At 36.3% G+C, this 17,550-nt stretch overlaps 1 protein-coding gene across 1 annotated transcript in view; it reads left to right on the top strand.

Annotated features, from left to right (window-relative positions):
- The window catches only part of RNF11 (ring finger protein 11), a 56,004-nt gene extending 39,423 nt beyond the window's left edge, over positions 1-16,581 (top strand). Inside the window, exons 2-3 of the mRNA XM_054572882.1 lie at positions 13,079-13,248; positions 14,636-16,581. Of these exons, the coding sequence (XP_054428857.1) occupies positions 13,079-13,248; positions 14,636-14,807 (342 nt within the window). The 3' untranslated portion in view covers positions 14,808-16,581. The remainder of the gene's footprint in view (positions 1-13,078; positions 13,249-14,635) is intronic.
- Positions 16,582-17,550: the final 969 nt, after the last annotated feature.

The raw sequence follows: 17,550 nt of genomic DNA on the forward strand, positions 1-17,550 counted from the left end.
TAGTAGTGCTTAGGAGACTCATGTCTTAGACTAAATTAACTCCCAGGTGCTTTATTTTCTTGGTACAAAAGGATTAGAATCAGAAACCTTTCAAGGAACGAAGATCCATCTCTCATACTTAGGGGCTTAAGAGTTGGTTTTTCATTTGTGGGTCCCAAATGTCTGCTTCACTCAACATTTTTAATATATTTTTAATACTTTTAGTTTCCTCATAGCCTCAATTTACACATGCCTCTTATTTGCTACCTGATGACCTTCCAGGTCAGTTGATTTAGTTTTCCAATACTAATTATAAAAGAATCTGATTGGTTCAGCCTCTCCTCACCAGTCAGGAGGTGCGAATCATCAAATGTTGGCTAGCCTATGGGTCAGCTAGAATGTATGCCTGTCCCAGAAGTTGCCAAACAATGGGTAATTTAGGGATAGTAGCAGCTGAGGGCGAGGTAGTTACCTTCTCCTTAGGTACTATCCCTTAATATCCCTTCCCTATAGGGAATTCAGGCTTCATAAAGACAGAGATCTTATGTATTTTGGTCAGCACCTCTCTCCTTTGCCTAAAACAGCATCTGAAATGTGATTGGGGTGCCTGGACTCAAAATGTGATCTTTATTTCAGTAGCCTTGAGATTTAGATGGATAAATAAGCTAATCCAGTGATTTGCTTAATGCCGAATGCCTGTGGTGATAATGCCTACCAAGACTCCTCCAATTAGGATACTGTTTATAACCCTGTATAAGTGGTCAGTGAATATTTATGTAATGAATGAAAGAAACCAATTTTTTCATTTCATTAAAAAACGAGCAAGTGCCAAACCACCACCCTGGAAGCAGTGTTTATTTCAATGCAGATCACTCTGGTTTGTGCATTTTCTCATTATAACATCCTCTCATTTATCACTATCATAGATAGGAATGCTGACTTTTTCTCCTGTATGTACAATTGTATAATTTATGTAGAAGTTATCCTTTATGATTCAGGAAGTGCGTTAATGATAATCTTTGGGTTTTTTTGGTTAGTTGGTTTGCGGGGTTTTTGGTCAAGATTCATTGAGCCACAGTTAGAATATGCACTGAAACCATCTATTCCAATTCCTCCATTTTATGGCCTTGAGTTTCAGTTTGGCAAAATTCAGAGAAAACATTCCCAGTGGGAGACTGCAGCTGGGGAGGAGGTGGTGCCAGCAGCAGCTTGTAAGTCTGTAAGGAGAAAATCAGAAGAGCTGACTCTTATTTCCTACTGGAGAAAAGGATACAGCTTTCGGTGACAAGCTGCATTCTTTAGCAGTGACTTTATTTTTCCTTCACCACAAACCAGACTTGTACTGTTTCTAGCCTCAGCACATTATTTAGGCACTTCCCCACTGCAATTTATTGTTTTAGTTTCTGAAATTGTGTCTCATTCCCTAAATTTGATCCAACTTTGAATGCAGTACCTTTCAGATAGACACATATACACTTTGATCTTTCTTTCTCAGCTTCAAAACTCCCTAAGATTGGGGCTTATTATATTTTTCACAACATTCATCATTTTATAGGTGCTTTGTTATATATTAACAAGCAACTAAAATGCTTCAGAGATCTTTCTCATGAGGTCACATCTTGCTTGTTTGTATGACTGACCCTATCTTTTTCCTTTGCTTTGCCTCAGCCTATTTTGTAATCCTTTGCTCCTTTATTGTTCTGCTCCCTTCTGTGATGCTGCATTTCTTTGCCTAACACATGTTTTATAATAGTTTTAAAGTTTTTTTATTTAAGGTAGATGGATTCTCTTGTTTTGCTGCTGTTTGCATGGAGAATTAAAGGATTAAGAAGGAAAAAATGTTAAATTTATTTGAAACATTTAATTTCTCTTATTATAAATTCCCCTTCTCAAAATTTAAATTCACAGATCAAATTCATGTGTGTTTTGTATCAACACTGAGGAAATGATAGGTAAGATTATAAAACATTTAAGTAGTTACTAGGAATAAAAGAAAGGGGAGAAGAAAGAGAAATCAGGAAGGATGAAATGTCTACCTTGGATGACTAATGATGTCATTAAAGGAAGGTGCAGATATTGAGCCCCCATCTTGGTAGGTACTTTACTTACATATTTTTAGTTATTCATTATAACACTCTTTGAAGAATGGTATTCTGTTTATTTTTCTGATGAGGAATCTTAGGTGTAGAGGATTATGGTTGCATACCTGGTAAATGCCAGAGCTGAAATTACATGAAATGTCTCTGCTCTTTCCACTGAATGTCTCTATCGTTAACCTAAATAGTGGGCATAGATATTCTGAGTTTGGGAAGGATTGTGAAAGTAGAAATAGGTAATTAGTTTGGTTTTAGGCATCTTAAAGGTCCTGTGGGATAGATAGGCAGAAATTTGAAAGAGGCAGAATGTTGGTTATAATTTATATCAAGTTTTCCTTCTTTGTTTTATTGAGGCTTAATCCAAAACATAAGCAAGTTTTCCATAGCATATTTATAAAATCCTGATATGACTATATGACATGAGTTACAGGAACATGCTAAATGCTATGCTTTAAGTTATTTAGTTATCCAGTAATGTTTATGGAGTCCCTACTATGTGTCAGATACTGTGCTGAGTATATAGTATACATTGGTAAGCAAACAGACATAGTCCCTACCTTTATCAAGCTTTTAGTCTACTGGTAAGGAAATACTTTAATCAAATAATTGCACAGATAATCACACACCTTTTTAACCCAAACACAAAATACCTCATGAATTATATTCATAGACATAGTGATGAGGGCAACCAATTGAACTACCCTTTAAGGTTTCAGCATTTATAAACTGATTTATAGTATTCCTTTTTGTACTAAGTACCCTTGTACATTGGAAATGATTAGTTTTTAAACATTATTTTGACTTGGCCCTTGTGATTCAGTTGGAACATTTTCCCATAACCAAAGTGTTTCAGGTTTGATTCCGTGTCAGGGCACATACCTAGGTTGCATGTCCGATCCCCAGTCTGTGCAACACAGGAGGCAACCAGCTGATGTCACTCTCCCTTCCTTCCTCTATCCCTTCCTCATTCTGTGAAAGCCATGGAAAACAAAAGTCCTCAGGTGAGGATTAAAAAAACAAAGCAAAACATTATTTTGCACAGGTCTTCGAAATCGTATTTAGGGTTCTTGTTTGGGGGGCAGTGGTGGAGGTAGAGATCATTATTTTCAGTCATTCTTATAGAAATAGCAAAACAAAAACAACTCTATAACCCCAGTGTTATGATGTATGCACTAACTTTATGAAGTAATTAACAATTACCAAGGGGTTCCAGGAAGCATAAAGAAACCCTGAAATGAAGAGACACTAGAGTAAATTAATGGGTGACTATTTAGTATTTTTAGAAGACATTTTTAGTAGACCATTTATTCATCTATCCATTGAGTAAGGAGCAAAAACAAACAATTCTTATCATGGATTGTAACAGCCTGGTAGGGAAGACAAACATTCAAGTTATAACTATGTAAACATAAAATTACATCCATGACAAAAGCTGTAAAGGACAGTTAACTGGGTGTGTAAGAACCGATAATAGAGAAGAATGGTTAGTTAGGAAAGATTTCCGAGAAAGTAAAAATTGTTCAGCTGAGCTCTGAAGGAAGAAAAGGAAGTCTTTAAGCAGAGTGGTGATCGAGGAGAGTGTTTCATGCAGAGTACAGCAGATGCTGTCACTTCATATAGGAAAGACCATGGTTCTTGAAAGGATCTGAAAGAAGGCCACTGGGGCTAGACAGCAGGCAGTGAATGAATTGCTAGATGAGGAAGGAGAAGTAAACAGGTAGGTTACCAGATTTGTGGAGGTTTGTTAAGGACTTTGGCCTCTATCCTAACAGCATGGGAAGCTATTTGAAAGAGTTTTAACATGTGTGTGACAAAGGCATAGGGTTGGATTTGTTTTGAAAGGATTGCTCTAACTTCTAGGTAGAGAACAAATTAAGATTTTGTAGCTAATATTGTACACTAGGGAAGAAATGGAGCTTAGACTAGAGTATTGGCAATAGACATGGAAAGAAAAGAATTGATTCTGCCAGTATTTCAATAGAAAATAAATTCACTAGAATTTGGTGGTGTGTTGAATGTGGGAGGGTAAGGGAGATGGAGGTGCCAAGGATGTCTCCATATTACAGAACTAGAAAGAAAGTGTCTGTCATTCACTGAGACAGTGAAGCCTTAAAAAGGACTGGATTTTGGAGGGAAGTTCATTTTTTAGGTACTTTTGGGACACTGAATTGTAACTGTCAAGTAGAGCCTGGAGTTTTAAAAGGGAGATTTAGACTGGAATACATATTTGTGAATCATTTATATCTAGTTGGTAATTTTAGGTGTTAACATGGACATAGTTATGGACATGGAAGAATAGCAGGCAGAAGAAGCCAGGACAAAACCAGTCACATTTGTGACTCCACATAGTCACATTCTGAAGTAGGGGGATTAGGGCTTCAACATTCAGATTTTGGGAGACAACTTAGCCCATAAAAATGTCTGTATCCAAAGTGTTTTTCTGTATGCTAAATAATAAATGTTCAAAATATTAGTTTCTTCAAGGGTCTTTTTAAATTTATTTTAAGAAAAGGAATAAAGGACAAGTTCTGTGTAACTACTGTTGTTGCAGTACTCCTTTTTCCAAAGGAGCATTTCTAATTAACGTCTCCACATAAACTATTTGAAAACAAAGGAGTCAGTGCAGGCAGTATTCCTCATTATGAACATTATCTAGAATGTTCAGTTCCATAGAAGGACTCGTGGGAGTTAGCATATACAGCGGACCTCAGTTCTTTAACTTAATTTGTTCCAGAAGACTGTTCGAGAATTGAATTGTTTGAGATGGGATGCGTTCAAGAACTGAGGTTTGACTATAATTGTAATCATAGCTATGATTTATTATAGCAAATAATACAAATCAAAATCTGCAAAGGGAAAAGGTACATGTGCTCATAGGAAACAGGCACAGGCTTCTAAGAGTCCTCTCCTAGTGGTAACCAGCAGAATGCACTTAATTCCTCCAACATTGAATGGTACCAAATATGTGTGAACAGTTGTCTACCAGAGAAGCCCAAGGTCGTGACTAGGCACTCTCTGCTTAGCACATACCAAAATTCTCGACTCCCAGAAGGAAAGCAGGTATTCAGCATAAATCATATTTACACAAAGAGTTTAGGCACAGTGAGCCATCAGTTAGGGAATAATGAGACCTGTCCTAGAATCTAAATCTTAAAAAATTGTGGTTTTTATATCCCTAAGATTCCATTTTGCCACCTAGAAAATACCATTGGATCTCTAGTTACTAAATAACTCATATATCAAGCCATTTTTGACATATGCTGGCAATTAAAATGAGATATATGTGGTAAGAAGTGTGAGGCCACATTGATCTTTAAAATATCAGTTCTTAGTCATTTTCTTCCCCCAATGGCTTTCTGAAAAGTTGCAAGTAAATTGAAATTAGAACGTTAAGTCATTTAAAATATCTCAGTGGTACTTAGAGGGTTTCTGTGGTTTAACAAACAATACCAAAAAAGAAAATACATTCATAATGTGAATAATTAAAAGATAGGGTTTTAATTTTAATATCTATTAGTATGTTTCTTTATAAATTAGAGCTTTCCTTTTCTGTTGTGCTTTCTGTGTTCTCTTTACACAAAGTGAACCATAAGACCAAAGAAATCTAGCCTCTTAAAAAACACATGCGTAGAGATACTACTTGTAAGCAGTTTAGCATTTTTGTTTGTAGTGAGTGTGTTCAAGAATTTAGGAGTCCCTTATTACCAGTCTTATCTATACCAGTTGTTCCAGTGTGACTTCACATGTGTCATATCTTGGTGCAGATGGCAGCTCATCAAGACTGGTCAGCTTGACTGGGACTGAGTCAGGAAGGTAGTTTAGACTAGAAATCGTAATCCAAGGGTTGCAAAACTCACAGCTGGCAGAGGTCATAACAGAGGCCAAAATGTTTCTCATATTCAGGGACAGGCCCAAAAGCCAGGACCAAAGCCAGGGACAAGAGCAGTTAGCTTCAAGTTTGCAAACCAGAGTCATTTGATGATGGGGAGAAAACTAAGGGTTAGAATAACTTGCAAGTGCTGATATTTACAAAGCTCTGACATTAACCTTATATACAAGTATATCATCACCCTCTAAAAGCTGCTAATATTTCTAATATTCAAAGATATGAAGCCACTTGGCTCAAGTCACCACAGTAAATAGCAGAGATTCCATTCTTAATTTTTCAGAGTGAAAATCCTGTATTCTTAGATAAAATAAAATTGTGTTCTTTTGAGTCCTAGGATTCTGCCAAGGTATCTCAGGTAAGGGGTGGGGTGGGGATGGGGATGCTCAACCCATCTGGGTGATGTTCCATCCCAGTCCCATTCTACCAGAGTAGCTCAGTTTTAAATACTGTGATTATAAAGAGGATTCATTTGAAAAAAATAGTTTTGATGCTTAAAAAACCCAATGAATGAGTAGGCTATGTTACCTTTTCAGACCAGGTAATTTATGAGAGTGACACTGGAGAATAGAAATTCCCAAAGTGAGAGCACTGTCCTCTAGTGTCTTGAAACAACTTTCTTGATTAGGTAGGAGCAGGTTTTGGCCTTCCCCCAACCTTACAGTAAGAACTATCTGAAGCAGCCCACAGGAGTTGTAATCGAAGGACAGACAGAGAAGGTATGAATGACTAGACTTTAGAGTTTATTTTTCTACCAGTAATAGAATCTGTTTTTACAAGGGCAGTTTATAGATGGATTTGATGTTCTTTGAAATTCTTAAATTCTAGATGTTATTGAAATTATAAACCCTTTATTGCAGGTGAAAAACCTTTATAGAACCATTTATTAGAAATACCTTATTTTGATGGCTTTCTTGAAACGTCATTTCAATACATTGTTCTTCAAAGTGATGTTAATGGACAAAATCCACATCATTTAACTTATGAATCTTCTTGCTATCCAGCAGCCAGGCATAGTGTAGTAGAGATCACTGGCTTAAAGGGAGATCAGAATTTTAATTCCAACATTGTCGGTAATTGTGTGACTCTAGGTGGGCAAATTTGAGTCGATAAAATGGAAGACTTGGTCTTAGATGAACTCTAAGATTCTTTTTTGAAAAGTCTTGCTTACCTCTGTCAATTTATTTATTTACTTATTTATAAAAGGAGGTTAGGGGGGAGAGAGAGAGAGGGAATCGATCTGTTGTTTCACTTATTTATGCATTCATTGGTTGATTCTTGTATGTGCCCTGACCAGGAATTGAACCCACAACCTTTGAGTATCCGGACATTGCTCTAACCAACTTAGCTACCCAGCCAGGCCCCATTTCTTTTTTTAAATTAAATTTTATTTATTTGACTTTCAGCTTCATTGAGGTATGATTGACATAAAAAATTATAAATCCAGTTCATTTCTTAAAGTAAATATTGGAGCACTGCTCTATAGTCATTTAATATTAGAACTGCGATAATAATAGCTATTTAAAGAGCCGTTTTATATCTTTGTCTCGTGTTGTACCAGAGACACTCGTGTTTCTCTTTCAATTCTTACAGTGGTCTTAGTACTTTATATATGAAGAAACTAAGGCTTATAGAGGTTAATCTTGGTCAGGGTCTTAAAGCTAGTTAAGCTGCAGAGCAAGGTCAGTCTTTTTGACTCTGAATCGTGAAACTTTTCTTCATTGAAAGTTTGCTTACCAGGTATAAAGCCTTAAAAGGGTGACTAGCTAAACCAGAGATGCAATGGCCATATTTATGATCATTAATAACTAAAATCACTTTTGTATATACTGTGAGGCCTAGTTAACAGTTGTTTTTCTAGTGCATAACATAGGGCTTTAATGTACGTGTTGCATATAAAATGTTCTTTGAGTTCAAGCTACAAACTGAAAAATTTTATGTATGTACAAACCTCATCTAAAAGAAAATACTCACTTTTTTAAAAAATACCTGTTTATAAAGCAAAATATTACTTGTAGTCATAGTGTTGTAGATATACAGGGCTGAAAGTTTTCAAGCTCTACCAGAGGAATGCAGTCATTTTGGTACTTATCTTCCTCTGTGAAAGCTGGAACAATTGACAATTTTCTTGCTTGATGACTGTAAATGTAACTGAAGTTCCCTGTATTCTGTATAATCTTCCTAATTCTCTTCTAGGTAGACAACACCTATGTAATTAAGCTGAGGCTAGAGGAAGAGTCTATCAATATTGGGTGTCAGGGAGGAGGATTGGGGAAAGCTTCATTCATGTCAACAACCTACTGGACAGGGTAGAAGTTGTATCAATAGACATGTAGGGAACAGTAAAGGAAATAACAAGAGCAAAGACAGTAAGGTGGAGAAGCATGGAACTTACAGAAAACAGCTAATTTGGCTACAATAATAGATATTGCTCTTTGAATGCAGTATTAATGGTTGTAATAACTACCATTTATTGAATTTCTGCAATCCAAGGGTCACCAGCTTTCTCCTTTAAGGCTTATAACAACCCTAGAAGGAAGGTAGGATCTAATCCAGATAGGTTAAGTAGCTTAAACGTGGTCACTGTGCTCATTTGCAGAGAAGTAGTTTAAGCCCAAGGTTATCAGGATCTAAGAGCCATACTTAACAGTATGATGTCTTCTTTGCATGTAATATGCATGAAATAAATATTTGGATAAAGAAAATAGTTTTGATAAGCATCCACATGTTTGATTATTATTTCCTAAATGATAAAAGTATGAAAGTACTTAAAGTATGAAACTATTAATGAATTTATATGGAAATTTATAAAACATGAAACTTTGAACTACTGGTATTTTACTTGTACCAAGCAATACACTCTTAATTGTTTGATAACAGATTTACATTTGTTCTGAATCTCAGAAAAAAGGAATAAAGTCTTATGTTGAACTGTCTTTAACAAGAAACTCAGTAACTACTGTCAGAAATGGGGTTAATAAGGATAAGTCTAATTTAAAGGGACATAACGGTATCTTTAGGAGACGTGGTAAAGTTTTTTTCTCCTAATTTATATCTGCCTGAGACTTTCCCCTAAAATTGCTCTCTGGAAAGGATATTTATATTGTATACTTGGACCTTTATAAATTCTCATTGTGGGTACTCTCTCAGTTATTTTATTTTGAACCACAGAAGCCATTAGCTCAAGACAAACCTCAATTGATGCTAGCTCTGGATGATTATGGAGGTCATTTCACAGAATTTTTTTTAAAGCTTAACACAAATTTAGCAGGTATTCCTGGAAGCAAAATCTTATAGTTGCAAATGTTGCCTGTCATTTTAAACAAGTGCTTAAATTGTAGAGATCATGAGTGATACTACAAGATGAATGGAAATAGCATTTTCTAATGTAATATGAGTAAGTAGTTGTGATTTGACATCATATTTCCTGTGACAGTGTCATACATGGATGCAATGTGTTATGTCTCAGTTTATTCAATAGAGATGTTCTTTGGCAAATATATTAAGCAGCTCAAATCTAGCCACAATGAAGGTCAGAGAGGCACTATCTTACTCGTACCTCATTGAGGTGTCTTCTCAAAATGTCTGTCTCATCAGAGAGGTTTTTCCCTGAGCATTCTATATAAAGTAGCAACTTCTACCATCCTAGGAACTTTATTTTTGTTTATTCTCAAATCCCCATCACCTGACACATAATAGATACTCAGTGAATATCTTTTGAAAGAATGTATGAATAAAATTATTTTACAGATGTGAGTAGAAAAAAAGCAACATGGCAATATGTCTAAATTAATTCATTTTAAGTAGTAATATATGCATGTAAATAAATATTATAAGCAGATATTTGGCTATTTAATTTACATCGCTAAAAGCTATATATTACATTTGGGAAGAAAGGTGGTCTCATTTTGGCTCACTCAGTTATCATATCCAAATATATATCCAAAAACCTAAAGGGAATTTTATAAAAGTTTATTGCAACAAATTCCAATCTTTTCAGGTAAAGAATAAATTAATTTTAAGGTTGTTGTCTATATGGAAAGAAAAAATAAGATTGCTAATAAGAGTCTATAATGGCCAGTGCATTTTTCCCCCTCCATTTTCCATGTCTTTTATTTTTTTAATTATATGTTATTGATTATACTATTACAGTTGTCCTAGTTTTTCTCCCTTTGCCCACCTACACCCAGCACCCCACACTCCCTCTGGAAATCCCCACACCATTGTTGATGTCCATGAATCATGCACGTAAATTCTTTAGCTACTCCATTTCCTATTCTGTACTTTACATCCCCATGGCTATTCTGTAACTACTTATTTGTTACTACCCCTCACCTCTTCACCCATTCTCCACAGCTGCCCTCGCATCTGTCAACCATCAAAATGCTCTGCATATCCATGATTCTGTCTCTGCTCTTCTTGTTTGCTTAGTTTGTTTTTTAGGTTCAACTGTTGGCAGATATGTATTTATTGACATTTTATTGTTCATGCTTTAAATATTGTTCTTTTTCTTAAATTTAAGTCCCTTTAACATTTCATATAATAATAGTTTGATGGTGATGAACTCCTTTAGTTTTTTCTTGTCTAGAATGGAAGCCCTTTATCTGCCCTTCCATTCTAAATGGTATCTTTGCTGGGTAGAGCAATCTTGGCTGTAAGTCCCTGCTTTTCATGACTTTGAATATTTCTTGCCAATCTCTTCTGGCCTGCAAAGTTTCTTTTGAGAAATCAGCTGACAGTCTTATGGGAACTCCCATGTAAGTAACTAGTTGCTTTTCTCTTGCTGCTTTTAAGATTCTCTCCTTGTCTTTCATCTTTGGCATGTGTCTTGGAGTGGGCCTCTTTGCATCCATCTTGTTTAGGACTCTATTTCCTGGACTTGCTTGTCTATTTCCTTCACCACATTAGGGAAGCTTTCTTTCATTAGTTTTTCAAATAGAGGTCCAATTTCTTGTTCTTTCTCTTCTCCTTCTGGCTCCCCTATGATTCCAATATTGAAACACTTAAAGTCCCAGAAGCTGTTTACACTATCCTCAGGTTTTCTTTGGATTTTCTTTTCTTCTTGTTGTTCTGATTGGTTGTCTCTTGTTTCCTTATATTCCAAATCATTGATCTGATTCTCAGCTTCATCCACTCTACTGTTTCCCTGTAAATTGTTCTTTATTTTAATTAGTGTATCCTCTGTTTCTGACGGGATCTTTTTTATGCTGTTGATGGCCTCACTAAGTTCCTTGAGCATCCTTATAACCAATGTTTTGAATTCTGCATCTGATAGATTGCTTATCTCCATTTTGTTTAGTTCTTTTTCAGGAGTTTTGATTTGTTCTTTCATTTGGGCCATGTCTCTTTGTCTCCTCATTTTGGCGGCCTCCCTGTGTTTGTTTCTATGTATTAGGTAGGGCTGCTATGACTCCCTGTCTTGGTAGCATGGCCTAATATAGTAGGTGTTTTATGGGGTCCAATGGCACAGCCTCCCCTGTCACCCAAGCTGGGTACCCAAGGTGCACCCTTCATGTGGGCTTAGTATACCCTTATTTTGTAGTTGAGTCTTGATTGCTGTTAACAGGTCAATGGGAGGGATTTACGTAGGCCAGTCAGCTGTAAGGACTGGCCCTGACCACCAATCTCTGCCCTCTGAGGATCAGCTGTGCAGGGGCAGGATGGTGGTGCTCCAACATGGTCTGCCCACTTGGTGCACAGGTTCTGGGGTTTCCTGTGTAGCACAGGCCAAGGTCAGCCTCAACCTGTGTTTTGCCTGGGGCCACCCTGCCTGAGCTATAAAGCAGCCTGAAATGGCTGCCAACTTGTGCTGGGCTTGGAGATCCCCAGCCAAATTCAAGCGGTGATCCTAAGCTGGCTGTTGCTCATGCCAGGCCTGGGGCCAGTTAGCAAGAATTGTGGGAGTTGGGGGTTAACTGAAGCTGGTTGTTGCTTGTTTGAAAAGATTTAGGAAGTTGTGAAGGGTGAACCAAGTCCAGCCATTCACATGGAAAAACCTCTGTTAACAGCTTGGGTTGGCCAGTACATTGTACAACCCAGAGCCTCAGGGGAGCTCCACAGTGGGGCAAACAGTGTTAGCCAGGTTGATGGAGTCTCAGATATGCTGCCTGATTGTGGGCTGTGTGGCTTTGTAAGGGGAGGGTTCATCAAAGGGACAGTGGCCTCTGCCCATCTTTCTGACTGGGAGAAAGCTGTCCCCCAGCTCTCGCCTTGATGCCCAGCACCTCATTGCCTCCCCGTATGCCACTGGTGCCTTTCAAAATGCCACCCCAGCGCTGGAGGTCAGAAGGAGTGAGCCTGAATAAGTTTTTGTGTGTGTTCTGTAAGGGGAACTGCTTAGGTCTCTAGAAGTTTCTTCTACTGACTCAATCCCCACTGGTTTTTGTAGCTAGAAGTTATGGGGTCCTATATTCCTGGCACTGGAACCCTGGTGCTGGGCTGGGACTCCTCGCTCCGAAGATATCCCTCCTGAATTTTTATCCACCACATGTGGATGTGAGACGAGGGTGCTTCTTGTCTCCGGCCCTCCTACCAGTCTGGATGGATGTGGTTTTAGTTTTGTAGTGGTCATGCTTCCATTCAACTCAATTTCTGACAGTTCTGAGTGATGGTTATTCCATATTTTAGCTGTAATTTTAATGTGGTTGTGCAAGGAGACGAGCTGTGTTTACCTACATCTCCATCGTGACTGGAAGCCCTGGCCAATTCTACTGTAAATAATGCAATGGTATACTGAGGCCTTAAAACTCCATTGTGACTTTCCAAATATTGCATACAATTTATTAGACGAATTAATTATATTGATTTATCTACTTGTGTATCAGTAATGAATATATCTGGGTTTTATGGTCTTCATGGAGAAATACTTCACATAACGTTTCATGCTGGTTTTTCAGGGAAGCTTGTGTTTATATCCTTCAAAGTAGGTCAGATATGCTAAAGTTAAAGCAGAATAAAACGGAATCTCATACTACTGCACGCTAGCTCAGGCAACCTCTCCCCCAAACTCCCATCCTCCCTCCAGGCAAAAAAAAAAAAGAAAAGAAACAGGGAAAATAAAAACCCAGAAAACAGGTTTTTAGTGAAATAATCCTTTTCTCCATTTCTTAAAATTTAGGAACAAGTTCCAGTTCCAGTCTATCATCCAACACCTAGCCAGACTCGCCTAGCAACTCAGCTGACTGAAGAGGAACAGATTAGGATAGCTCAAAGAATAGGCCTTATACAACATCTGCCTAAAGGAGTTTATGACCCTGGAAGAGATGGATCAGAAAAAAAGATCCGAGAGTAAGTTTTAATAAATTTATACATGTTTCAAACGTCTATCTTAAGAGATTTTCTTTTGAAAAATATTGTCCTGCATTTATAATCAGTTAATACAAGAGAATATTTAGATGTAGCAATTTAAGAAAAATTTTTATATAAAAATAGCTTTAAATGAGGGCATGTATTCTGACTATTTTATATGTTGCTTGTGTCCATTTGGATGAAAGTTGATGTCAGTTAAAAATGATCCACTTTTGTATGAACTAGTACCAACATTGCCTTGTCAGCTGGGAAAGCAATTTGGCAATGTGTCAAGGACCTTCAGGTCTATACTCTTTGAGACGGTTAATTCTAGAGATTGATCCTATAATGTGTACTTCACTCCAGTTCCTATAGCTTTATGCATACAGATATTCACCATAGTTTTATTTAGTGAAAAGCAACAGTAGAGGTATACTTAAGTAGTAAATTGTGGTATAGGAATACTTTGGTAGGTTATGTAGCCATAATTAACTGGCTTATTCAAATAAATAAACAAACAACAGACTGAAGAAATAAAGTAAATTGTTCACTGAGGGTTTTTGGTGACATGAGGAAAATCTTGTATCAGTTTCTTAACTTGTGGAATAATTTTATTAAGCCTGATGAGTTGAATGTAAACTTTTACTTCTGGGGAGTTTTGTCCTCAGAGTTATTGTGTGAGAGTCCCTAATGAAGACAGCTAGTCTCCTTTTAGGTTGAGAGTGGTCTTGCCAGTTCAGGCATAATGTAGTTTACTGTGTTAATGTTTGTTTGATCCATAATACCGTTTGGTGCTAGCACTTAAGATCATAGCCTATCTAGAGTACTGACTTTTGAAATGCTGCAGAATTGGGTTGCTTCTTGAATCTGAAGAAAAGTGCGGTCAACTTGAAACTGGGGTTAATGAAGAGAATTCCAGCTACAGCAGCCCAATAAATAGGCTGAAATTAGTGTTCTGTCTTTATATATAGTTATTAAAATGAAAACTATCTTACTCCTGGACTTACACTAAAAACTGAGTTCAAGTAAACAAAGTTTATTTATTAGCTAGTAGTTTCCTGCCTAAAGCATCACATTCTCCTTTCTCTGTCTTCTACATGTTGCTATTCTGCAAGCACAGTTCAGCAATGAGCTTGATCCCCATGTGGTCCATTTCTCTTTTTTCTGTTGTTTGCTCTCAAACTCTACATATTTCCATGGGAAGTGAAATAAAAGATTGTGAATGGTTTAACACTTACAGGAAAAAATTTCAATTTGCTTTGGTGGTAGGATGACCATTTTTATATGTTCAGATTAACACTGTCTTTGTAATGGGATTTTAAACAGCATTCTAAATAGATCACTTCCCTAAAAATGCCTTCTGATTTCTCTCCCTCACTCCCAACAGGTGTGTGATCTGTATGATGGACTTTGTTTATGGTGACCCAATTCGATTTCTGCCGTGCATGCATATCTATCATCTGGACTGTATAGATGACTGGTTGATGAGATCCTTCACGTGCCCCTCCTGCATGGAGCCAGTTGATGCAGCACTGCTTTCGTCCTATGAGACAAATTGAGCCAGGATCTCTCATCTGACTTCAAGTGAACCATCATTTTTGGTGGTTTTGATCTTTTGTCACTGAGCCCAAAGAGCCAGGGATTAGGAATTAAGATCATGCACAAAAGTTTCCTAAAGATTTCTGAATGGCTGCAGATGTTGGGGAAAAGTATGTCATATTTTAGAAACTTAGGGGGAAAAGTAGGATGGTATTTTTATGTAAAGCCTTGACCCAGTGTTTAAAAAAATATAATTGTATTTAGATCTTGTTATTGCTCCAGTACATAGGAATTGTGTAAAGTGTTACAGCAGCTGTATATGTTTAAATTGTGTGTGTTGAAGATTAGGAAAAAGATAGTGATTGTTTTTCCTAAATGAAATAACTTTCTTCTTCCCCCCACCCAAATTCTTTTCTCAGATTGCTGGCATTTGGGTCAAGGTTTTATTAAAAGCTACATTTTATAACACTGGCACAAAAAAAAAAAAAAAGTAGTTTTAAGCTTGTTTGCACAGTTCTTTTTTTCCATTGGAAATGGAATCCATTGCCTTAGGTCTTTTTTAATAGTGTATTATTATCGTTGGGGCTGGCTCTATGCTTGAAAACCAGTTTATTTATAACCTGTTATGTGCTATATCTGTTTGCAGTTAGGAAATGCAGAATTCAAAGTGATCTCCTAGCTTGTAAGCAAACTGAGATGCACTATCCCTTTTCTATTAAAAAAATGAGTTAATGTGTCAAGAAACCAACTCTAATTAAGTGGGGTTTAATAATTACCCTTTCCTATGTGTTTTGTCTAATTATTTTAGTTAATATGGTGATAAAAGTCAAGGTAAATTTTAAATATTAAGATTTTTGATTTATTGAACTTGAATTATGCCATGATGCTTATGTAAAAATGAAAGTGGCACCATGGTGAAACTGAGAAAAGTTTCTCGGTTTTAGCAATTTTGATTTGTTCTTTCTTGTGACCTCCCTCCCTGTTGTCTTGAACCATAGCAAAAGGATACTGCATCTCTTATTATTGTAGTGCTGAGGTTATTGAAGTTATAAAAACGCATCTCAGTCTCTGTTTCTTGGAAAGTCCTGCTAGCTGACTGACAAGTCTAGTAAGCAAGGAGAATTAAGATAAATGTATTTCATGTTTTGCACACAAATGCAGAATTTGTATAACTACATGACTTCACAGTTGTGATATGAAAAAAGAAGGAATTTCTCCTTTATCTTTTTCTTGCAGTTAATGTAAGAACACTGAATCTCTAAGCTTCTGAAGTGTTAGAGGTAGAGATGGTCTAGTAAAGATGTAGTTGTAATGTTTTATCCACTTAGCATGTGTTTATTTTCCCTTATGTACTCAAAGGTGATTTATTTGTTCAGCTCAGTGATATTACAGCTAAAAAAAAAAAATCATTAGAAAAATGAGAAGCAATTTCAACCTAACAAATCAGAAATGTTTCTTATTATTTTATATTGTGTTGAATATTTGATTCTAACACTTTTCTACATACAAAACACAAGTATCTTAAAGGTTCTTCATAACTGCATTATAGAGGAATTTAGTATGTCATAAGTACTTCTTAAAGATTTGACATTTGACACTAGTATCCCTGTATTGGTTTGTTTTCTTATGAGCCCCATGATGGAAAGAGTTCAAGACGAATTTGAGGGAAAAAAATGAAAGAAATTTAGATTGTCAGATTCTGTTAAATTGTTACATGTATCTTGCTTAAAGTTTTTGTTCATTAACTTATATCCACCCAATTACATAAAGCAAATTTGGAGGAAACACCCAAAATTGTGTAGTATTTTTAGTGACATTCCTTTTTTATCCTTGTATTTTCTGCTTAAATATGATGTCTGTGTCATCAGGTATAATAGACTTTTCTTTCCTAGATCGTTAAATTTGGTAAATGAACTTTTTTAAAAAAAATCATTTTCTATGTTGCTGTTAGTCTTGTCTTTATACAAGGCTTCCTTCACAGAAGTTTGGCAGTAATATTGAAGGAACCAGTATTGAGCTGAATGCTTTTTTTTTTTAAGGTACTTTGTATTCTTTGATTTTGATCTTCACATACCATGTTAAGAACCATCAATTTTGGCTTTTGCTAAGTTAAATAAAGTTACAATACAGTTGTAAAGGGCTAAAGTTAGAGTTGATTGCATGACAATATTCCACAAGTTGTCTAATCCTCTTTTTAAAATACTTATGTATGGATTTAATTAATTACTTTTAAATCTCCAGGTATATATATTTTTGGGAAAGTATTTTTTGTGGCTTGGCATTTAATACCATCTAATGATAAATTTAGAAGCTTGATAACTTCAGTTTTCTAAAGCCAGATGATATGCATAGACTCAGCATATTTATATTTGAACAAGATGTGTTCGTGCTTCGCTGTAGCATTTTAAATGCCTGAAAAGCCTAATGGGGAAAAAACAAAAGAATCTTATTCTTTTCAGTATAAACCCAACAAATTGAAATACTTTCAGATACTTGTAGTTTGGTTCACACAAACCTTTTCAATTCAATGAGTGCTCTTTCTAGAGAACCTCTTAAATCAGATATTATAAGACTCTCCCTACTATAAGTATACCTTGTGATATTAAAACAGTATGATTTTACAGAATACAATGAACATTGAAGTAGCAGATTCTCTACGTACAAAGCTTCTTCGTAAGGAAGCATGCATTTTTAAAAAGGAATAACAGTAAAATAGAAGGTAAGTTTCTTTGGCATAAATCAGAAATGTGTACAGTTTGGTGT

The sequence above is a fragment of the Pteronotus mesoamericanus genome, unplaced genomic scaffold, assembly GCF_021234165.1.
Source record: "Pteronotus mesoamericanus isolate MK-2021 breed Mesoamerican mustached bat unplaced genomic scaffold, CSHL_Meso_final contig_105, whole genome shotgun sequence".
NCBI lineage: Eukaryota > Metazoa > Chordata > Mammalia > Chiroptera > Mormoopidae > Pteronotus > Pteronotus mesoamericanus.